Here is a 24,791-nt window from a genome sequence, read left to right as displayed (position 1 = left end):
TAGCCCCGAACCCTAATCCTAATGTCGAACTGTCCTAAAACCCTATCACAACCCTAACCAGTGGCGGATACAGGCGGGGCGCATCGGGCGCCCCCCCCCCCCCTTATTTTTATAATAAAACAAAAGAAATTAAAAGAAAAAAATGGGAGGGGGCCTACGCTCCTCCTCTCCCTTTGATTTTGTAAAGACACCCCCCCCCCCCCCTTTATCTGGATCCGCCCCTGCTAGCCCTATTCCTAAGTCTTTGAAGAATTTGATAGAAACCGGAGCAATATTGTCGCAGGAGCCAGTGTCGTGTCACCGATGGTGTTTCACATAATATTATTATCTACATGCCAAAGTGCATGGGTTTCTTAAATTCACTTTTGAATTCATTTCATCAATATTTGGATATCCTTTTCATTTTGTACTACATGACAACCCAGTGGAATGATGTAGGTTGTCTACATTTAGTTAATCGCTTTCCCGCATCCACTGTTAGATCCAAACAATACAAACAATACCCAATTGACTTTGAGCTAAATTTATGAATACTCAATTGACTCTGTGTTACATGTTATGTATTAAAAAAAAAAAAACTGGAGCAAAAAATCAGTCAATCAATCTTATGTGGAGGAGGTGCGTATGGGAGACCACGGTTTGTCATGACAGCGGCCATGTCGATTTCTGTCGTCCTTATTTCTACCGTGTTTCAGTGTTGGCTCACTCAGAGATGAAACAGCCTATACAAAGTGCCCTGCGGTAACAAAATAGCTGAAAGTTATAAAAGTAGGTCTACAGCTTCAGTGAACCCAACACCAGGATTTTGATACCTGTAAGAAGCAGCTGTTATTGTACAGTAGCGAATGTTCAGAAAGTCTTGCGTACAGAGTGTCTTTTTCAGGCTCATTAAAAAAGAGGAGAAAAAAAGATGAAGAGAATGAAGAAGAAGAAGAAGAAGAAGAAGAAGAGGAGGAAGAAGAAGAGGAGGAAGAGGAGGAGAAGAAGGAGAAAGAAGGAGAAAAGAACAAAGAAGAAAACAGAAGAAATATCACACAAACTAAATGATGTTATGTACAATTGGTACTAGAAAAATATTATGTACTCATGAGTATTCATTTTGGTAAGCACTATCTGGGCACCCGTCCCGCTTCATCATGAATATTCATCATCTACATGTATCCGTAATACCGTTGAAATACATATTTTTTTCATTTCCCGGCAGCGTTTTTATATTTCTCGGCAAAACTGAACATTTTTTCATCTCCCGGAGAGACGTTTTAACATCACCCGTTGATGCAATTTTTCGAGATTTTTACATTTCCCGGCCATACGTTTTGCACGTATCCAGCATTCTGCCATTTACTAGTACAGTATCTTACTGCCTGATGAATATTCATGATGAAGCGGGACGGGTGCCCAAATAATGCTTACCATTCATTTTTACAGACATTATCCTGTAGATTTCGATCTAGAGGGCGTAATGTGCGTTGTGTGTGATGAATGAATGCAGTTCGCGTATTACGTGTTCCATGATCCAAGCCGCCTCATGCATAGGACCCCCTGTATGTGACCTACACATTGTAATATCTTCTTACAAAAATACATAACCAGCGTGTGTGTGAACCCATACCGCAATCCTCGAAACCGGTATTTTGCTAGTCAATCGACGAAGACCGTACTAAAAATGGCGTTACGTGTTCTTGTGGGCGTCAAGAGAGTTATTGACTATGCTGTTAAGGTAATGTATTCTATAGCATATTATCGTCATTTCTCAGAATGAGGTTAGGGCTGTAAGATTTAACGTTAGATTCAGGTAATGTTCGCACAGTGCATCGGAATGAGTCTCAGCTCAGCTAGACCTGCTGACCACGCACGGTAGAATGCTCGCGCAGTCGCGGGAAGGTGGCCCGTCCACTTTCAGATTCCGTAAGCTGTGGAGCTGTTGTTGTTTAGTGTAGTAAACTCAGGGCTGCCAACACTGGAAACTAGTTGAGAGTGAGACTCCCATAGGCCAATGCTATAATTTACGAGTCAAAATGAGTGAGATCAATAGAAATGCATGCAAATGAAATAAAGTTTTAGAGTGAGAAAGAACCAAAATATGTGACTGAGTGAGTCTCGCGCTCAATCAATGCGTGAGAGTTGGCAGCCCTGTGACTAACTCAACTCAAGAAGAAGAAGAAGAAGAATTAAGAAGAAGAAGAAGAAGAAGAAGAACTGTAAATGTACGTAGATATGTCTAATGAAATCAAACATGAAATGTGGAACCTCAACACTATCCAACTTTAAACGTACATGTCGCATCTATCTTGAGGGAAATTTGTAAAACGAATTGATCAGGGAAGCTGAATTTAAAAGTATACTAGAATAGTAAAATAGAGAGTACAAAATTGTATCTTTCTGCAATTTCATGTGAACTACATGTATGTGTGCATGAGTGTTTTTGTGACTCGTGTTTGTGTGATTGAATGTGTGTGTGTGTGTGTGTGTGTGTGCTTGTGTTGCATCTGTCCTATGTAAATATACTATTATACTTCTTGTTGATATGTTTAAAACTTTAGTATGTTTTGTTTTGTATGTTTACTGTAAAACGAGAAATTTTCGCGTGCATTTTAATTTCGCGAATTTCGCGAGCGCCAAAATTCGCGAAATTAAAATGCACGCGAAAGTTTTTGTCTACACTACATGCATTGAACACCAGTGGCAATTCGTGAAAATTTCATGCCACGAAAAGGGCTGTCGGCTCCAATTCGCGAAAATTTCATGCCGCGAATATATCATGTTTTACAGTATCTGGGACCCCTTTTTTACAAGCTCTGCTTCTTTTGGGGTCCCAAACCATTCATTATTCTAAATGCTGTATCCTTTTGTAAAATGTCAAATGTTTTAATGAATTGGTTAAATAAACTTGAACTTGAACCTGTGAGCATGTGATGTGTCAGTGAGACTGTAAAAGTATGCACAGTAGTGACAGTATTGTAACAGTTGAGTTAGCTCCTTATTTAATCCTATCCTACTTTTTGATGTCGTCTGGGAAAATACAGTTGAAGCTGTTGTTCACAGACACAATCAATCTGAATCGGAGGTAGAGGCTAACAATAGGCTCTACTGCTACATTTGCACCAACTTTTTCATCCCCCTAGAACCCTAGAAGCCTAGAAGATGTGTGTTGAACCAACTGGTGTCTGTGTATTTACACTGGCTAGTCGAGGCTCACCAGTGGCAGTGCAAGGAACATTGTACAAGAAAAGAAAAAAAATATCAGTTCAGGGACAGTGATAAGGGAAAAGATAGCTTACACTAAAGAACTTGATACTCAGTTTTCCAAGGCCAAGCCACCAAGGGTATCTGATGCACCAAGGTCAACCTCCCATGATCAACCTCCCAGAGTCCCATGATCCCAGAGACTCCAACCCCAAGCACCTTCTGATCTGGAGATTCTCCTGCCCGAAACCCCTAGCAAACGGGAGACTCCAAGTTGATGTGTGCGAAGCGTGAAGTTCCTAGGATTCTAGATGTTCTCTGGTGCTATCTAAGGCTTATTTTTTCAACATACGATAGAAATAAGTAAGAAATCCTTTCCACCGGGAGACACAGAGCCAGGGCGGGAGAAATCAAATCTCAAACGGGAGAACGGGAGATTGTGCAAAAATGGGCTTTCGGCGGGAGATCTCCCGTCGAAAACGGGAAAGTTGGAGTCTCTGTGATCCCATGCCGCAATTTGACTGCTCGTGAAAGCATGCATGGGTTTCTTCATGTAGCCAGCAGTCAAATTTTGGATGGCGTTTCCATGGTCAAATTATGAGTGGCGTGCTTAACTGGGATTTGTGTTCTACCATACAGGCAACTACAAACTATTTGCCTGCTATGAGTTGCATTTCAAGCAGAAAGGAAAGGCGGTTTCTGTTTTTGTTCTTTTTTCCCCAGATCCGAGTCAAGCCCGACAACTTGGGCGTGGTGACAGAAGGCGTCAAACACAGCATGAACCCGTTTGACGAAATCGCCGTTGAAGAGGCTGTTCGGCTGAAGGAGAAGAAACTTGTGAAAGAAATCATCGCAGTAAGCTGCGGACCACAGCAATGTCAGGTGAAAACCTCTTCAGTTTTAAAGGACAAGTTCACCTTCATGACATGTGGGTTGAGTGAATGCAGAATGTATAGTAGAACACATCAGGGAGAGTTTGAGGAAAATCGGACAATCCGTTCAAAAGTTATGAATTTTTGAAGTTTCTGCTTAGTCACGGCTGGATGAGAAGACTACTATAGCTTGTGATGTCATATGAGTACAACTATATAAAGAAAGTATAAAGAAAATTCAACATATTTTCACTTTTCTCGCATAGCAAAAGGACACTCGACTTCTCTCTTTCAGAAAGCAGGGGGAATAGTATTACCCTTAACATGCATCAGTGACAAGTCGAAGAAATGTGCACTTTATTCAAAAAGCAAAGTGTTGTGAAATTCTCTTTTGATTTTCCTTCATTGTATGCATGTGACATCATACGCTGTAGTAGTCTTCTCATCCAGCAGTGACCGCACAGTTACAGCTGTACTTTAAAAATTCGCAACTTTTGAACAGATTGTCTGATTTTCCCCAAACTTTCACTGATGTGCTCTACATTGTTGCCTTCACTCAATCCACATGTATCAAGGTGGACTTGTCCTTTAATAGGGATGTGAAAGTTCAGAGTTTAATCTGATTTCAGACTTTTTTACTCTGCCCCAAAACCCACTTTCCAGACTTTTTTTTTTTTCATCAGTTCAAATTCCTTGAAATGTCTACAGTTGAATGCATTTCAAACTTTTTTTTTAAATCAGATTTTTATCAGACCTTTCTCTGCAAGTACTCTCACATCCGATCCATGCTCCAGTATCAAGCATTAGTGTCAAGCAATTACCTGGCAAGAGAACCATGTTACCAAGAGGAGCTAAATTTTGCTAAAACTATTACAATTAGGCTTAGACTACCTTTTTATTACCTGAAATACCTATTGTGACACCAAAGTCAAAGACTTGTATTTATAGAGGGTCATTCGACAGTCTGCATTAAATATATTACATTCTGTTTCCAGTGATTGTTGAGCTTCAATAGACTTGGAAGGCGTTAACTGAGTGATTGTCTCGATAGTATCAGCACAAAGGCTATTCCAAGAATGCTCGGCTCACTGGCTGAAAGAGTTTAACTTCTCACTAGTGTGACACCGTCCTTTATACAACTTCAAACTTATGACTGCTTGTAACTTGCTATTTGATCATTGATAACAAAGCTGCTTCAAATCAAGTTTTTCAGTATATCAGATGTAAAAAAATCACCTGCATTACTGCATAATCACCTGATTATTTATGAGGGTTTTGTTATAATATCCAATGTCTTAATTTTATGTGTTGATGAAAGCCTGTTTCCATGATGTCAGAATATCTTTCATATCACATTTATTGTAGTCCGAGGTGTAGTCTAACAGTACGTTTCTTCTGAATGCAATCCTCGTCTCTCGGACAGGAGACGATACGAACAGCACTAGCCATGGGTGTGGACCGAGGGGTGCATGTGGAGGTCGCAGGAGCAGAGTACGACGGACTTGGACCGTTCCACGTCTCAAAGATCCTCGCCAAACTCGCCCAGGAAGAAGATGCCAATCTTATCATTCTTGGAAAGCAGGTAAAACTTTTGCTTCATTTTTTTTTTACCCTGCTCTGCAAAACAACAAAAAGTCACCACTGACCAGACATAGATTTTTAGTTAAAGGCAGATTCTGAAAGAGCGGACTCTAAGCTTTAAAATGATGTATAAATCAATTCAAATGGACTCTCTAAAACCTATTTAAATACTGGAAACAAAGCACACACTCTGGAAAAGTGTGAACTGAGAAAAGATGCTCTGAAGTACAGGGTCTTTTCAAGCGCTTAATCTTCACCAAGCCATGCTAGCTGTGTAGGGAAAGGGACAAAAAACAGGAAGTGTTAGTCACCCTTGTAACAACAATGAAGAGATTATCAGATTAAGCTGAAACTGAGGATGTTCTATGTACACATTATGACCATGATTAACATCAACATTCAAAGCAGTAGCATTACTGTATACGCTGTAATTTTCGCGTACATAAATTTTCGCGAATTGCCGCTGTCACACATTTCGCGAGTGGTTAAATTCGCGATTGGGGGCTAGAGAAAATATGAAGTGGCAAAGAAAGTGTGAATTTTCAACTTACTAGCAAATAAGAATGATACTAGTTATACACTGCATGAAAAAAAACTTACCAAACTCTGCGAACTAGTAAGTTAGAATTCAACATTTTTGAAGTGGTTAAGTCCATCGCGCTAGATTTCTGACAAGTGGTCCCCAGTAGTATGAACATGTACCTGTTCGACCCCCAAAATCCTCCCAATCCTCCCGATCGATGGGAGGATTGGTATTACGTAATAGTGTGTCATTGAGAACAATAGATGAGGGTACAATGCAAATATGTGACAGATTGCGCAATGGGTGTTCTATAGTGAATGGTATATGTGGGGAAATATGATTTTTATGAGTGTTATCTTTGTTTCGCTTCGATTGTTCTGGAAATTGGTCTTTATGGGTTTTTCTATTTCTCTGGTTTGCAGAGATTCCAAAGACAATGTGTATACAACATGAGTAATATAAACAAAACTTCTTTTTTTTTTTCTTTTGTACACGTGATTGCTCTTTCAATAGACTGATAGACCCGAATCATAGATCTACAGAAGGCAGATTCATTCATTGTTAGTCTGTTGTACGAGGACAAGGTTGCGTTCTTTGAATGATTATAGGTCTCATAGACTGTATACGTGTAGGTGTTGATATGATATTGTTGGGGGTATTGCAATGGTCTTGTATAGGTAAAAAGAAATGTTTCGTTCGTTACTATAGTTACAGGGCACACCTTTCATACCGTTAAACCATTTTTTTTCCACCATGACTCGCATTTGTACTTTTTTTTTTAAAATTTACGTTGAATCTACAGTCATCATTGTTTATGTCACTTAGGAATGTTACAAACCTGAACCCCCACCTCGACCAGTAGGCACCTACTGTACAGTCTCTTTAAACTCTGTTGAGGCACGCAGGTCTACATAAGCAGCCACCAATTCTCTGTGATTGTCTACAACTTGCGCGTTACGTACGACTCTACTCTGTTGGTATTATATCTCGCATATTATAGTTACCTAAATCAAGATTGTTATTGATAGTAACCGCTATACACTCGTATTCCCAGCTGTACCTGCTGTTATGTCTTCAGATTGATCTGATTACACAGTTTGATTCATGTTCAAGTGCACAGGTCGTGCTGCGTCTGATGTCCATGGTTTTTTGAGAAAAAAGTGAGGAACCTACGATCGGTGTATGCATGGACAGTCACGTGACACGCTTTAAGTTTATGACTACGAGTGAAAGTGAACTTTGTTGACAGACTGTACCACTCGATTATACTTCATATTATTGCGTTGATATATATGTTTTATCTACAATAATCAATGTTTCGTGCACATTTTGAAAGAAGTTATCGTGTATATTACAGGAATGTTCGGTTTAAGCAGCGATTGACAGCTGTGAGGCCATATTAACAAAATAGAATTCATAATTGTCGATGATTGTAACGCAAATGATGATATTTATATTGAATCTGCTGATAATGCCGGATATGGAGACTGTGCGCCGTTCATTTTTGCAGTACTATACACTGTGTTGTTAAAATGTCAATGACATTATACAGCGATAAACGAGTTATTTTACCCGCGATACAAAATTAAATGTTGGGAAAGAGGGAGCATGTTATTTACTCAGTTTGCATATGCATGACTGGGCAATGATTACGTACATCACACGCAGACAACAATGTCAATGGTCTATACCGACGAGTAAAAGGTAATTATAGCCTTGCAACGGAAGAGGGCTAAAGAAATATACTCATTATTATCATTTATTAATTGATATATCAGGATAAGACAACCAATAGTGAAATGAAAACGTGAAGTATCGTACATTGTGTGAAATGAAAACTGTAGATAAACAGTGTTCATACAACTTGAATACAGCTTACAGGACGGTGACGTGTAAAACAACACAACATTCGCGCGTTCGTGTTTTTTTTTTTTCAAATATAGACCGCATCGTTCATTAAACATCTAAAGTTCAATCAGTCTGTTTCATCTGCGTGCATTCAAACATGGATCTCTATACCTCTGAGTCAGGATTAAGTTGTAAGTCGAAAACACTTTGACTCGTTAAAGTCCCTACAACTTTGTACAACTTTTGAAGATTGTGTCAAAAGGAGGCCTCGCACTGGTATTTTCCTTTGACATTATAAGTTTATATATTTCTTTGTTTCGTGATAATCTAAGAGTGTCTGGCGGTAGTGCTGTATATTATACGCTACGAATTTCAATACTGAAAGTCTTGCGTGTTCGTAAGTATTCAGCATGACGGGTTCATGCCAGGACAGGCATTCAACACTGTCCATACGAGTGTATTACATCTCTTTTGTTGAGAACAATACAAATTATCGATCGTAGACATTCCTCGTGCTCGTTTCACCATCATCAACTCAGTCCCCTTGCTGGTCCCTAAACACTTGAATAACCACCGTCGCCCATAGCAACCAGGTACTACTACACTCCCTCGCTAGTATAGGGCTGGATATGAATAGTAAGTTAAATTGTCATGTACTCGTTGAATGAACAACAGACAACGACCCATCTTTCTTGAAAAGTGAATAACTATGTTCCATTCGTTGCACGATTGGTCTTCCGTTCGAGGTATTCAAAGCTGAAATCTGATAAATATTTAAGATGCAGAGAACTAGTGACAATAATCGTACGTATAATATGTGTTTGCAGAAGTGGAAGGCGACTACAGGATATGGTGCGGTATATGGTTCTTTTAGGTAAAAAGTCATTCGCACATTTCTTCTAACTGGGAAAGTTCGCTATAGTTCCTTTCCACCATGACTCGTCCTGAGCTTAATGATTTTAAACCTGTAGGGCTATTCGGGAATATCTTGAGGTATAATGATTGTGTATACATTCTGTTGATCTGCGTGTCATTTAGACACAATAACCTAAACTCTGAAATTGCTCCGACAGAGATTTTTAGACTCGTGTAAACGAGTACACAACATATTTGTCGATATTTTGTATGCTTCTCTGCGTATAACACACGGTAGACTGTATCACTATGTTCGGAACGAAGAGTCGTTCCGTTTCACCTGAAAGCCGTTAGATCTATAGGCCTTCCTGCCGAAAATAATTAACATGAGATTGAAGTATATTCGATCAATACCATAAACGTTGAATTTAGAGCAGACTCATAATAAGGCATTTGTATGTTTTAGGGCTAAGTGTATTTTGTTAACCAACTTAGATCAAAGGTGGTATTACACCAGCATCAGGAGTAACCATGTTTAGGTAAAATCAGGAGAAACGGAAGAAGATGAACTGAGAAAGATACTTTTTGACCCACATTGAACATAAGACTCGGCCTCACCCATGTTGCGTTCTTTTCTTTTTTCGACTACATGCATTAGCGACCCATCAGTAACTGTAAGATCAGACCCATGAACCTGACGTGAAAACAAACGTAATGAAATCATGACATGTAGCTCTCTTGAGTCACCTTATGGTACATTATTTTTCTTTGAGAATTTAAGACTATCGATAAAGCTTGTTTGAACTTACATGGGCGTTACTTGTGTATACGTGATATTGGTTTTAGGTTATGGTTGTGTCGGTCAAAATGATTTGTTTACAATATCACCATGACAACATCAAACAGTCGAAGGATGCATGACAGTCCTTTGATCTACACAAGTATGGTTAAGTCATGTTCTCATATTTTTTTTTAATGAACCTGTTGGTTTTCCTCACAGCAGTGTTTGGTCAGTCGTTTATTTACATTAAAGTACCCCAATCTGTAAGATTTCATTTGCGTAACCTGGGCTCAATTCGGAGTTATTTAACTAGATCAGCAGCAGAAAAACTGATGTATGCTCTTATTTCGTCTCGTCTAGATTTCTGCAATTCTCTGTTTTGCAGCCTTCCACAAAAAGAACTAAGTAAACTGCAACGTCTTCAGAATTGTGCTGCTAGACTACTTACTTTCAAGAAGAAAACTGTGCATGCTACCCCAATACTTCGGTCCCTACACTGGCTTCCTGTAGAAAAACGTATTACCTTCAAGATTCTTCTTCTTGTTTACCGTACATTGCACAAATTTGCCCCTGTCTACTTTCAAAATACTCTTCATCTTCACCAACCACCACGTAATCTCCGTTCATCAAACTCGCTAAAATTACAGGTACCTCGAATCAAGCATAATTTGGGGGATCGGGCTTTTTCATATATGGGTAATTCCATGGGGTTGGGACTGAAATTGTGACATACAAGTTGAAAATTCAAGTTGGGTAAATTGAAATTTCCTTTTTCCCCCTGATTTCTTACTCCCATTCTTCAACATATTCCACTAGAAATCTGTTTATTACTTCGCACACTTTCAGTCAGCATGGGTAAACAGGTATGGCAAAATACCTATGTTACACAGACTTCATTTGTTGACATCCTTCATCATTTTGTGTTCGGAAATGATAACAATGAACACATCCACGTTTTTTTCATCCATAGCACATCAACATGTTATTTAACAGGCGCATGAGATCATTATTAGTAAGATTGTATGTTCTGATGTCAACTGCAAGCCACTTTTATTAACATGTTTTTTTCTACAAACCATTAACAATTTCAATCAAAGGTTTAACTTTTTCATCAAGAGTGACACAATGACAATATTCTTAAAAGCACCACAATTGAAGCAAGTGATTTGTATGGGTATTCAAGTGAAAACATGATTTTATTGTTATAATCAGGGGTTTTCAGACAACAACCTCGCCCACGGTGTACTACCTATGTTACACAGACAGTATGTCTTTGTAACATAGGTACACTACGACATATCAACTGATTTCCTTTATTGTGGTGTGAGATGTTAAAACCTACACATATAGACTTTATGTATGTTCCCACAAATAACACTACTGTAACAGTTCTTTGGAATTATATCTACTGCACACCTGTGGAACAATACCTATGTTACACAGACTTCAATTCTTTGTAACTCTGATATGAAAGAAGGCAGACTTAATCAGAAGAAGAAGAAGAAAGTGAAGCTTTACACAATTTGACCTAATATACACTAACAACATCATCAACTAGTTGTCAACTAACTAAGAAAACTAATAAAGAGAAATCAGACAAGTCTTCTTGTCTTCTCCATGTTCTTTGTTTGAAATTAATTTCTGCTCTTTTGTCCAATGTCCATTTAGCCCTCAATTTTTGTTTTTCTTCTGTCCATTTTCCCTCTGTGCAGTTTTCTTCTTGTCTAGTTTGTTACATTCGCTCTTCTTGGGTGTTGCTTTGTCGGCTTCCTCTCTGTTTGTGGAGTGCTGTGGATGTGTCCTTTTCACTCTTTCATGTAGTTTAACACGTAGCGGTGGTAGAGGAGGAGCCATGGCAGATTCATCAACAAACTGAACAAAAGGTGTAAAGAGAAATAGAATAAAAAAATTAAAAGAAAAATTTTGTCGGGGTTGACTATATATTCCTGTTGATGTATCTGTGTGTTTATGAATGGAATTAAATAATTTTAACAATTTTGCTTACATTTCTACCTCTTGGCATACCCATTAGCTAGAGTTCCATGTGTACCTCCCACCAAAATTGAAAAAAAAATGGGTTATGCTTAAAATGATGTAAATATTAATAATAATAATATAGCATGTAAAACATAGGAAAATATCATTTTCATACTCTATGCTAAAAACTTGTTTTCAGATGCAATCTACACTGTAGGAAGGGCAGGTCGCTGCCCCCAGTGTCCTACAATTATGTAGCTAAGGTTAGGGCTAGGGTCAGGGTTACGGTTACGGTTACGGTCCTTTCAATAGACTCCCAAAATAATACTAGGCCCTATTTTATATTCATCCCCCATCGAAATTGTCGCCCTCTTTTTGAATGATAGTGTAGAGCAATAATAGTCCAATTTTGATTGGGGTTCATAATTTTATTGAAGCCTTTCCTACCCACTACCCACCCAAACTGAATAGGACACTGGCATTTTAGCTTTGAGACTTCACACGTGGGTGAACATGGAATGGAAATGGTGAATCCTTGTGAAATGTTAACAACTTCATCAGAGCATCTAACAGGTCAGTGAAATCTTGGATCTCATGGAAAACATTGACATTTTCGAAGTAAATCTGTTAAAGAGAAAGAATTTCACAGCTCCTAGTTCCCTCAATATCACCAGCAAAATAAGGCAAACTCTATTTCTCTAGTTCAGATGCAGTCTGGACATCTACGTTTTCCAACTAGTATATAGTGATTAATACTAACTCTAGCACGTCTACCTTGGTAGATACCTAATGACAAAAGGGTCCAAAAATTCACAATAATCGGGAGGTAAAACAATTTTATATTGCAGTGAAGATACACTGATATACTTTTGTATGGTTTTCTAAGAGAGGAATATATGCTCCTTTTGCAGAGACCGGCATGGACGGAAAATTTGGCAATCAAAATTATGAACATGAACCTGTAACAAATATCTCAGTATGTGGGACTACAGTATCATCGTCCACAGTATTTTTGGCCAGTTCAGAGGTTTAGATGTCGTTTTTTTTACTCTAATAGAGTTACAGAATATGACAAATGTTATTATTTTCGTAAAATAGCGTAAAAGCTTACCAATTGACATCACAAACATTAAAACTCCTGTACCTACGTTACATGGACAACGGCAGAAAAACAGATCTTGCGCTGTCCAGGTAGGTGTATATTGGCTGTGAGTAGTTTTTCTGCCATTTGGGGAGGACTGCCAGTGACATGAATACGATTGCTGAAGTTAGTAGCTCTTCTTTTTATCGCGAGACGCGTCTTTCCTTACCTACGTTACACGAAGAGGCTGGACATCGCACTGAAGTACAGTGATATGTTCCGTATTTTCTCGTTTATTTGGAGGATTTTGATGCTAATTTTTGGATAAGAATACTCCTGAAATATAAATCTCATTATAGAAATAAAGTTTCTAATCATATTATGATTGGAAGTGTATGTAAAACCATGCTATACCTATGTTACAACAAAAATTGCCATGGACATCGTTTGTAACATAGGTATGAGGTTGCTTGAAGATGCTCTGGTGTTCTTATTTTGTTACAAATGTTTATGTGCCTTATAGTCTTTGTAGAAGTCACCTTGCCTCTCTTAATTATGATAGGCATAATGCTGAAAGGTTGTAAATTCCTCTTTTACATTGCCATGAAAATGGCATATATTTATGTCACAACATAAACCACAAAAAACCATGGGACATCATTAGTGAAACAGTCATAGACAAAATACATTTGTACACAGGCTTGTTTTTTTTTCATCAAATAATTCTTCACACATTTCTCTCCAAGAATAACTGCAAACCACGGACAATTATTTGATAAATTTTTCAGAATATGACTTTTATTCCCTACACAACATGAAAATCTAGAGAAGACCCAACCCCATGGAATGACCCATATGGGCCCAAAACTATGGAATGGCCTACCAAAATCCCTTAGAGAAACATCTTCCATTGACGGTTTCAAAAAGAGTCTCAAGACATATATTTTCAATAAATCAACAATATTGTATACCTGTATGTATAGTATGTGTACGTATATTATAGGCCTTGTTGTTTGTTGGTTTATTGTCTTATTATTTTCTGTTATACTGTTGTAACGTGACACAATAAGTACTCTGTTCTATAGCGCCTTGAGTATCTTTTTTAGGTAGAAATGTGCGCTTTATAAGAGTCTCACTATTATCATTACTATTATTATAGCCGTGGCAACAGCAAATACACGCAAAATTGGTCATTGTCGCATTATACGCGTGATATTATAAATCGGGGCAATAATTTTTAGCTGTATGATCGTGTTGTTCGTGACAATCGTTGATTGTGTGGTTTAGTCATGTTGTCACTGTGTTAACAAGATATGAACATGTCGATTTCCCTTACTGTCTAAGATCAGTCGTTTATTTGTTTACATTATCGCCATGGCAACAGCAAATACACTCAAAATTGGTCACTCTCGCATTATACGCGTGATAATATCGTGACGATTTTAGCTATGATCGGTTGTTATCGCGTGTTTTAGTCATGTTGTCACTGTGATCTAAACAAGGATTGAACATGTCGATTTCCCTTCTATGGTCAGTCGTTTATTTGTTTGCATTATCGCCCTGGCAATGACAAATACACGAAAAAAAAAAAAAATGGTCACTTGCTATCGATACGTGATATCGTGGTGGTTCTATATGGTCGTGCTGTTCGTGACAATCGTTGATCGACACAAGCATGGTTTAGTTTCACATTATAATCATTTTTAATAATGGTCAGTCGTTTATTTGTTAACATTATCGCCATGGCAACAACAAATACACGCAAAAATGATCACTCCTTGTACACGTGTTATTATCGTGATGGTTTAAGACTATTATGATTGTGTTGTTTCTGACGAGCTTGACACAAACTTCATTTAGTTATACGTTGTCATCGTGATAATTATACTGAGGATCATGGTTTCCCTTGCGGTCATATGGTCAGTTGTTGTTGTTGTTGTTGTTGTTGTTGTTTACTTACATTATCGCTATGACAACATCATGTACACGCCAAATGGTCACTTGCGCATTATGACATTAGTTTAAGGTTTTGGTCGTGTTGTTCATGAAAATCGTTGATCTTCACATGAGTGCTTTATTCACGTTGCCGTTTTAAAGAACTGACATTTCCGGGCTTTCTTCTTTGTTTTTTTTTTTTCTTATGATAGGGTCTACTGTTAGTCTTTTATTTGTTTACGTTATTGCTATGGCAACAGCAAATACACACCAGTGAATGGTCAAATGCAAAATGGTTTTACGGGATTGTGGAAAAAAAAAAAAACACTACAGTGCTTACTTTACAAGCACGCATGCTCCAAGGAGGACGTGTAGTCATTTTTTAGCTGTCGAAGTATGATTTATTTATTTCATCATCGAATTTAAACACGTAGTTCCTACGTCAAAGCACAGTCTTAGACAATTTACTCTTTAAACCTGACTCAAACTACATATGGGTCTGATCCAAAAATCAAGGGAGCGCGACGGGACGGAATTTGAATGGGTTTTTTATTTAATACAAAAAAAGTTTAAGTGTTAGCAGCCATTTATTGCTACAAATGTGGTAAGCTTACATGAAGACATCATACTGCACTATGGACAAGATCGGCATCTGTTTTGTTTCCATGGCAACAACAAATTTCATTAGCGCGACGGGACGGACTGAAAAAATCACTGGTTTTTGTGAAGAAAATTCAAAGGAGAATTAATTCAAAGTTAATGAGCAATACAGACCATGTCATGTGGTGTTTGTTTGTCAATGTTCCAAACATTACTTGCACAAATAGAGAAACATCAAGATCTAATAGATTTTATTTTTTAGGTAATTTTCTCAAAAGCTGTCGAAGTCCGTCCCGTCGCGTGACGGGACGGACAAAAATGAACTATGTACAAAACGAATGGGAAATACTAGAGAATCGGCTAATTTTCATCAAAATGTATTTAAACTTTGGAAAACACAGTTTTATAACATCTTAGTGTAGATTAAGCACACCAAGATTCAAACTACTAATGGATGCTGAAAAATTTGATCAACAATTATTATCATAAGGCCAAAAATTCTCATTTTACAAGAATTCTTACACTTTTGGTATGGTAATCCTTGATTTTCTTTCTCGAGGAAAATTACTTTTCATGAATGATAATGTTGCAATGGCATTTCATTTGCCCAAAGATTGAATCTTTCCACCAAGATTTGATCACCAATGCAAAGGCTGTCTTCAATGACGATCTTGGCAACTGTGGATACTCTTCATTTTCTCTTCCATTTTTTTTTTCCAATTTCCAGCGAGAAAAACAAAAATGTGCCTCTGAGTCTGATCCAAAAAATCAAGGGACAGCGATGAGACGGAATTTAAGAGAATTTTTTGCTCACAAAAAGAAATGTTAGCATAATAGCAGCCATATGTATCAAGCTTACATGAAAGCATAAAAGTGCACTATAAACAAGGCAGACATTTGTTTTGTTTCCATGGGAACAAAAAATTTTACTGGCGTGACGGGACGGAATTAAAAAAAAATCACTGTTTTTTTAAACAAAATTCAAAGGAGAATTGTATCAACGTTGATGAGCCAGACTTGCCATGCTATGTGGCATTGTTTGCTACTTTTCCCTACATTACTTCAACAAAAGAGCTAACATACAGATCGTAATATATTATAGTTTTTAAGTAATTTCCTCGAAAGGTGTTGAATTCCATCCCATAGCGCAACAGGACGAAACGATATGCACTATCTACAAAACGAATGGGAAATTTTCAACACTGACTAATTTTCATCAAAATGTGTTCAAACCTGTGGTTAACACAGTTTTATAACATTTTAGTGTAAAGTACCAGGATTCAAACTACTGAGAAATGATGGAAAATTTCAGTAACAGTTATACTACTATAGTTAAAGATTTTCATCACACAAAAATCCTTACACTTATGGTATAGTAATCCTTGATTATATTTTTCCCATGAACATAATATATTTTTTTTTAATGAGTGAAAATGAGACTCATACGTTGCACGTCATTTGCACAAGCTTTGATTCTACCTCCACGATTTGACTGACTGTGCTATAAAGTCTATACAAGTTTTCAGCAGCAACAACGCCACTCAGAGTAGTGGCAAATCATTTTGGGGAAGTAATTTTGTGATAATCTTAGTATCCAGATGCTGTTTTTTTTTTTTTTTCAATTTCCATCCACAAGGGGTTGAGCATCATATATTAGGATCAGTTTTTGACAACCATACTGTAGTTTTTCAGTTTTAAAACTTCACTTCTTTTTTGAGTTGCAGTAATATTGTTGACATATCTTTTTTATATAAATTGTATTTTTAAACTTGTATGTCAGAAGTGTCTAAGAATTGAAACAGGTTTATGTATTTTTTAGATGAAGAATTTTGAATTGTCAATTCCCCATGTGCATTCCAACATGGGGATGCTCAAAATCAATGTTTCAGTATTGAAATGCAAACAACTGTCTAAGAATGCTTTTTTCCCTATTTTTCTCATAAACTTTTTGTGGCAATTTTTCTTCCCTATTTCTCAGACATGGTAAGAATCTGCATGTTGATAAATATTAATCTCAATTAAAAAAAAAAATACAGTTAGAACACATGAACAAGAGACTCAGGTTTATCTAATGCAGTATTGACTACCAGAGTAGACTGTGCATTTGTAATTTACAATTTATTTTTTTTTCTATGTCTAAATGGGAATTGCCTTGCTAAAAATAAGTTGGTGAATTACATCATGGACAAATATGAAACAAAAAGTAAGCATAGATCTTAGTAAATTACTCCAAACAGTAAAAGGCTATTCATGCACATGTAAAATGAATGCAACTACAAATCAGCAGAACATCAAACTTTAAGGGAGAGTACAGTATTGGTTGAGATGAAGATTGAGCTTTTACACTGATACCTTCCTTTTTTTTTTCCAAGATACTAAGAAACCACTATATGAAATAATACAGAGCATACAATTCTATTAAAAAAAGGATTTAAAGTTTATTACATGAAAATCAGTTTTGAAATGGCTGACATATCTCAAACAAAGTAAAACAAATAATATCCATTGCCGAAAAAGGTGGAACCCACCTGGCTTTGTTTTACTTTGTTTTGCATATATCAGCCATTTCAAAACCAATTTTCATCAAATAAACTTTAAATCCCTCCAAGAGTTACACTCTTTCATATTTCATAAAAGGTTTCTCATTACCTCACAAAAATAGATGAAAACTTGATGCCCCATCTCGACCAAAACTATACCATCTCTTTAACTTCAATTGGTCAACCTCACTAGTCAATCAGATCATGGGATGGGGGTAGAGATACGTATAATGTAAGAACTGAAGGGAAGATGAAGGATCCATAAAACCCCTTGACCACATAAAAAAATAGTTACTCTTTTCACAAGTTTGCCAATTACATTGTAGTCTTTTTATTCTGTTCAATTTAGGGACACTCTTTTTCTAGCCCATTCTGGTATAAAAATTCCGTCCCGTCGCACCTACCATTGTTTACATGTGCAGTCCGTCCCGTCGCGCCTACCATTATGTAAAGTCCGTCCCGTCGCGCGACGGGACGGACATTATGTTGGACAATTATAATTTTCTTATGAATAGAGAATTATTTAATTCAGTGTCATGGATATAGAGCCCCACTAATTCATTGATACATTATGGAATATGAGTGACCAAACTCAAGTCTATCATACAGAAAAAATAATAATTTTGTGTCAAAGTACTGAAAAACGTGTTTTTTCAAGAAAAAATGAAGATTTTGACCCAAAATTTAACTATAATGAGAAAAATGAATACCAGGTATGAATTGCTCCTAGGAAGGGTACTCTGTAATAAGATTTGATGTTTCCCCTACTTTTGTAGTTTTTGTGCAAATTACTTGAAAAAGTAAAGTCCGTCCCGTCGCGCAAAGAGGGCGCTTTTCCCGTTTTACTGGTAATTTACGGAAAAGTCTGACATCAAATATATTAGACACATACTTTTCTGAAAACTACAGATTCTCAGCTTTTATATGATATATAACATGAAATACAAGTGTCAATATGAAAATTTAGTCCAAGTGAACACTATTTTTGGATCAGACCCATATACAACGTTCATTCATAATATGATTACGACATTGCTATCATAACTCATTGAGATCCATGCAAGATGATATGGTTCTGTTACACAGGTAGTCCAATGGGTCATGACCGGAGAAGTTATTCCGAAGCCCTTAGAAAGTGCCGACATACTGTAAGCAAACCTGTAAGCAAACTATTGATCTGTCCTGTGCCAGTCTATTGTTCGATTCTACTCGCTCTCTTTTGTACCTTGTACGACGTCTTTAAACCAGTGATAATGTGTCCAGACAAGTTTTGACAACGTCAATATCGTCTTCCAACAACTGCTTGATATCCCAACAAGATTCACACACGGTGACGAGACATCGTGACGCACACACAATAACCATGTCATATTGAAGCGCGCACATCAAACTCAAAGTATACGCATTTCATATATATTTTTTCTTACGAGTGACATGTACCTCTTGAATGTAAAATGAAATGAGATGTTTGTCGGGGACCTATCAAAAATGAAATGAAACACGTATATGAAAGTTATCTTTATCATTTCTTCACTGTATTACAGTCATACTTACAGTGCGAAGGCTGCGGTTATTATTTCCTGCGCATTATACATTGTATCAAAATGCTTGATATTTTCGATGCAAGACATCCTTGTATAGACTTCATGACTTATGTTCAAAATAACTGAGCTGCCAGTTGTATTCTTTTTACAAGTCTTTATAGAATAATTGTTTGATATTGCTCTTCGGAGTCAAATACAATATTTTCATCATTTCTTGCGGTATACAGACTTATAAACGCAGTGTCTGTCCAATCTTTAAGAACGTTGTATTCAAGTTTATACACCTGAAAAAAGAAATACTTTGTATTTAACTCACTACGCCATGTTCGCATGCATATTAGTGTGACTGGGATATATATCCAATATGTCGCGTATTCAAACAAATGCAATGGTTGTTGTTGTAGTCCTTTCCTTCGCCTCATTGGTCCAACGTTCACGTGATTTAAGTGTCTTTTGTATTGTATGTTACGAGTCTTTTCTTTCCCTGACAGTGTCTTCTGAATTTGTCTGATTGTAAAGAAATGATAAACACGCGACATTAGTATAGATGCTTTGTTCATCATGTTTATGATAGCACTTTTTTTTTTTTTTGTATCTATGGCGATCAGTGTATTTGATGGGTTGACGACCAAGCTGACAGTTCAAACAGGCCAAGATGATTGTGTCGCTTTCCAACTTTTCTGTATGGGGTTGTAGATGTGAGTTGCTTTGCTTTGTCTTTCCATTGATTTTTCTGTATATAGTTTTGCAAGTTGTACTAGATCGAGGCGGATAATCATACACCCGCTACTCAAACACATACAAGCAAGCGCACATTATTGAACACACTCAGTAAATAGCACGAATATGATTTCAGGCGCTGTATACACAAACATAGCATTTTTGTTGGAAACGCTTGTCTATTGATTTCTTTACGTTGTAGACACTAGTAACACTAATGATCATTTATGATCTATCGAAAAGTAGTATATACATGTACCCGTTCGCACCCCGTGGAGCAGTGGAGCTGTGGAGCGGTGGAGCTCCACAGCTAATGAATATTAATGAGCTCATGAATAGTAATGATCATGAATATGTATGAATATGTATTTATGTAAATGTACATGCATTATGTATGAGTGTGAGATATAATAGTCTGTGAATGGGAGTGGCAATAGCAATAGTGAATTGTGGAGCAGTGGAGCTCTCTGACCTAGCATATCATATTAGTGAGCTTAACCATTATGGATTATGATATGATTTATGATAAAAAGATGGATTATGATATGAATTATGATAAATCGATGAATTATGATAATAGATATGAATTATGGATATTTGCATAACAATAGAAATTGGAAAGAACAAAAGAATGTATGAAATATGAAAAATGAAAGATGAATATTCATGAGATATGAATTATAAATATGAACGATGACGAAATGACGAAATGACGAAATGACGAAATGACGAAATGACGAAATGACGAAATGACAAAATGACGAATCGACGAAACGTCGAAGTGGTGGATATATGAACAATATGACGTGTCATTTCGTCATTTCGTCATCGTTCATATTTATAATTCATATCTCATGAATATTCATCTTTCATTTTTTCATATTTCATACATTCTTTTGTTCTTTCCAATTTCTATTGTTATGCAAATATCCATAATTCATATCTATTATCATAATTCATATCATAATCCATCTTTTTATCATAAATCATATCATAATCCATAATGGTTAAGCTCACTAATATGATATGCTAGGTCAGAGAGCTCCACTGCTCCACAATTCACTATTGCTATTGCCACTCCCATTCACAGACTATTATATCTCACACTCATACATAATGCATGTACATTTACATAAATACATATTCATACATATTCATGATCATTACTATTCATGAGCTCATTAATATTCATTAGCTGTGGAGCTCCACCGCTCCACAGCTCCACTGCTCCACGGGGTGCGAACGGGTACATGTATATACTACTTTTCGATAGATCATAAATGATCATTAGTGTTACTAGTGTCTACAACGTAAAGAAATCAATAGACAAGCGTTTCCAACAAAAATGCTATGTTTGTGTATACAGCGCCTGAAATCATATTCGTGCTATTTACTGAGTGTGTTCAATAATGTGCGCTTGCTTGTATGTGTTTGAGTAGCGGGTGTATGATTATCCGCCTCGATCTAGTACAACTTGCAAAACTATATACAGAAAAATCAATGGAAAGACAAAGCAAAGCAACTCACATCTACAACCCCATACAGAAAAGTTGGAAAGCGACACAATCATCTTGGCCTGTTTGAACTGTCAGCTTGGTCGTCAACCCATCAAATACACTGATCGCCATAGATACAAAAAAAAAAAAAAGTGCTATCATAAACATGATGAACAAAGCATCTATACTAATGTCGCGTGTTTATCATTTCTTTACAATCAGACAAATTCAGAAGACACTGTCAGGGAAAGAAAAGACTCGTAACATACAATACAAAAGACACTTAAATCACGTGAACGTTGGACCAATGAGGCGAAGGAAAGGACTACAACAACAACCATTGCATTTGTTTGAATACGCGACATATTGGATATATATCCCAGTCACACTAATATGCATGCGAACATGGCGTAGTGAGTTAAATACAAAGTATTTCTTTTTTCAGGTGTATAAACTTGAATACAACGTTCTTAAAGATTGGACAGACACTGCGTTTATAAGTCTGTATACCGCAAGAAATGATGAAAATATTGTATTTGACTCCGAAGAGCAATATCAAACAATTATTCTATAAAGACTTGTAAAAAGAATACAACTGGCAGCTCAGTTATTTTGAACATAAGTCATGAAGTCTATACAAGGATGTCTTGCATCGAAAATATCAAGCATTTTGATACAATGTATAATGCGCAGGAAATAATAACCGCAGCCTTCGCACTGTAAGTATGACTGTAATACAGTGAAGAAATGATAAAGATAACTTTCATATACGTGTTTCATTTCATTTTTGATAGGTCCCCGACAAACATCTCATTTCATTTTACATTCAAGAGGTACATGTCACTCGTAAGAAAAAATATATATGAAATGCGTATACTTTGAGTTTGATGTGCGCGCTTCAATATGACATGGTTATTGTGTGTGCGTCACGATGTCTCGTCACCGTGTGTGAATCTTGTTGGGATATCAAGCAGTTGTTGGAAGACGATATTGACGTTGTCAAAACTTGTCTGGACACATTATCACTGGTTTAAAGACGTCGTACAAGGTACAAAAGAGAGCGAGTAGAATCGAACAATAGACTGGCACAGGACAGATCAATAGTTTGCTTACAGGTTTGCTTACAGTATGTCGGCACTTTCTAAGGGCTTCGGAATAACTTCTCCGGTCATGACCCATTGGACTACCTGTGTAACAGAACCATATCATCTTGCATGGATCTCAATGAGTTATGATAGCAATGTCGTAATCATATTATGAATGAACGTTGTATATGTAGTTTGAGTCAGGTTTAAAGAGTAAATTGTCTAAGACTGTGCTTTGACGTAGGAACTACGTGTTTAAATTCGATGATGAAATAAATAAATCATACTTCGACAGCTAAAAAATGACTACACGTCCTCCTTGGAGCATGCGTGCTTGTAAAGTAAGCACTGTAGTGTTTTTTTTTTTTCCACAATCCCGTAAAACCATTTTGCATTTGACCATTCACTGGTGTGTATTTGCTGTTGCCATAGCAATAACGTAAACAAATAAAAGACTAACAGTAGACCCTATCATAAGAAAAAAAAAAAACAAAGAAGAAAGCCCGGAAATGTCAGTTCTTTAAAACGGCAACGTGAATAAAGCACTCATGTGAAGATCAACGATTTTCATGAACAACACGACCAAAACCTTAAACTAATGTCATAATGCGCAAGTGACCATTTGGCGTGTACATGATGTTGTCATAGCGATAATGTAAGCAAACAACAACAACAACAACAACAACAACAACAACTGACCATATGACCGCAAGGGAAACCATGATCCTCAGTATAATTATCACGATGACAACGTATAACTAAATGAAGTTTGTGTCAAGCTCGTCAGAAACAACACAATCATAATAGTCTTAAACCATCACGATAATAACACGTGTACAAGGAGTGATCATTTTTGCGTGTATTTGTTGTTGCCATGGCGATAATGTTAACAAATAAACGACTGACCATTATTAAAAATGATTATAATGTGAAACTAAACCATGCTTGTGTCGATCAACGATTGTCACGAACAGCACGACCATATAGAACCACCACGATATCACGTATCGATAGCAAGTGACCATTTTTTTTTTTTTCGTGTATTTGTCATTGCCAGGGCGATAATGCAAACAAATAAACGACTGACCATAGAAGGGAAATCGACATGTTCAATCCTTGTTTAGATCACAGTGACAACATGACTAAAACACGCGATAACAACCGATCATAGCTAAAATCGTCACGATATTATCACGCGTATAATGCGAGAGTGACCAATTTTGAGTGTATTTGCTGTTGCCATGGCGATAATGTAAACAAATAAACGACTGATCTTAGACAGTAAGGGAAATCGACATGTTCATATCTTGTTAACACAGTGACAACATGACTAAACCACACAATCAACGATTGTCACGAACAACACGATCATACAGCTAAAAATTATTGCCCCGATTTATAATATCACGCGTATAATGCGACAATGACCAATTTTGCGTGTATTTGCTGTTGCCACGGCTATAATAATAGTAATGATAATAGTGAGACTCTTATAAAGCGCACATTTCTACCTAAAAAAGATACTCAAGGCGCTATAGAACAGAGTACTTATTGTGTCACGTTACAACAGTATAACAGAAAATAATAAGACAATAAACCAACAAACAACAAGGCCTATATACGTACACATACTATACATACAGGTATACAATATTGTTGATTTATTGAAAATATATGTCTTGAGACTCTTTTTGAAACCGTCAATGGAAGATGTTTCTCTAAGGGATTTTGGTAGGCCATTCCATAGTTTTGGGCCCATATATGAAAAAGCCCGATCCCCCAAATTATGCTTGATTCGAGGTACCTGTAATTTTAGCGAGTTTGATGAACGGAGATTACGTGGTGGTTGGTGAAGATGAAGAGTATTTTGAAAGTAGACAGGGGCAAATTTGTGCAATGTACGGTAAACAAGAAGAAGAATCTTGAAGGTAATACGTTTTTCTACAGGAAGCCAGTGTAGGGACCGAAGTATTGGGGTAGCATGCACAGTTTTCTTCTTGAAAGTAAGTAGTCTAGCAGCACAATTCTGAAGACGTTGCAGTTTACTTAGTTCTTTTTGTGGAAGGCTGCAAAACAGAGAATTGCAGAAATCTAGACGAGACGAAATAAGAGCATACATCAGTTTTTCTGCTGCTGATCTAGTTAAATAACTCCGAATTGAGCCCAG

At 37.0% G+C, this 24,791-nt stretch overlaps 1 protein-coding gene across 1 annotated transcript in view; it reads left to right on the top strand.

The window, feature by feature from the left end:
- Positions 1-1,601: 1,601 nt before the first annotated feature.
- The window catches only part of LOC139716207 (electron transfer flavoprotein subunit beta-like), a 33,987-nt gene continuing 10,797 nt past the window's right edge, over positions 1,602-24,791 (top strand). Inside the window, exons 1-3 of the mRNA XM_071627768.1 lie at positions 1,602-1,720; positions 3,910-4,068; positions 5,482-5,640. Coding sequence (XP_071483869.1) covers positions 1,667-1,720; positions 3,910-4,068; positions 5,482-5,640 — 372 coding nt within the window. The 5' untranslated portion in view covers positions 1,602-1,666. The remainder of the gene's footprint in view (positions 1,721-3,909; positions 4,069-5,481; positions 5,641-24,791) is intronic.

Source organism: Diadema antillarum, unplaced genomic scaffold (assembly GCF_040938485.1).
Source record: "Diadema antillarum isolate AM-2024a unplaced genomic scaffold, OU_Dant_1.0 scf00000063, whole genome shotgun sequence".
NCBI classification, from domain to species: domain Eukaryota; kingdom Metazoa; phylum Echinodermata; class Echinoidea; order Diadematoida; family Diadematidae; genus Diadema; species Diadema antillarum.
This window is presented reverse-complemented; position numbering and strand designations above follow the sequence as displayed.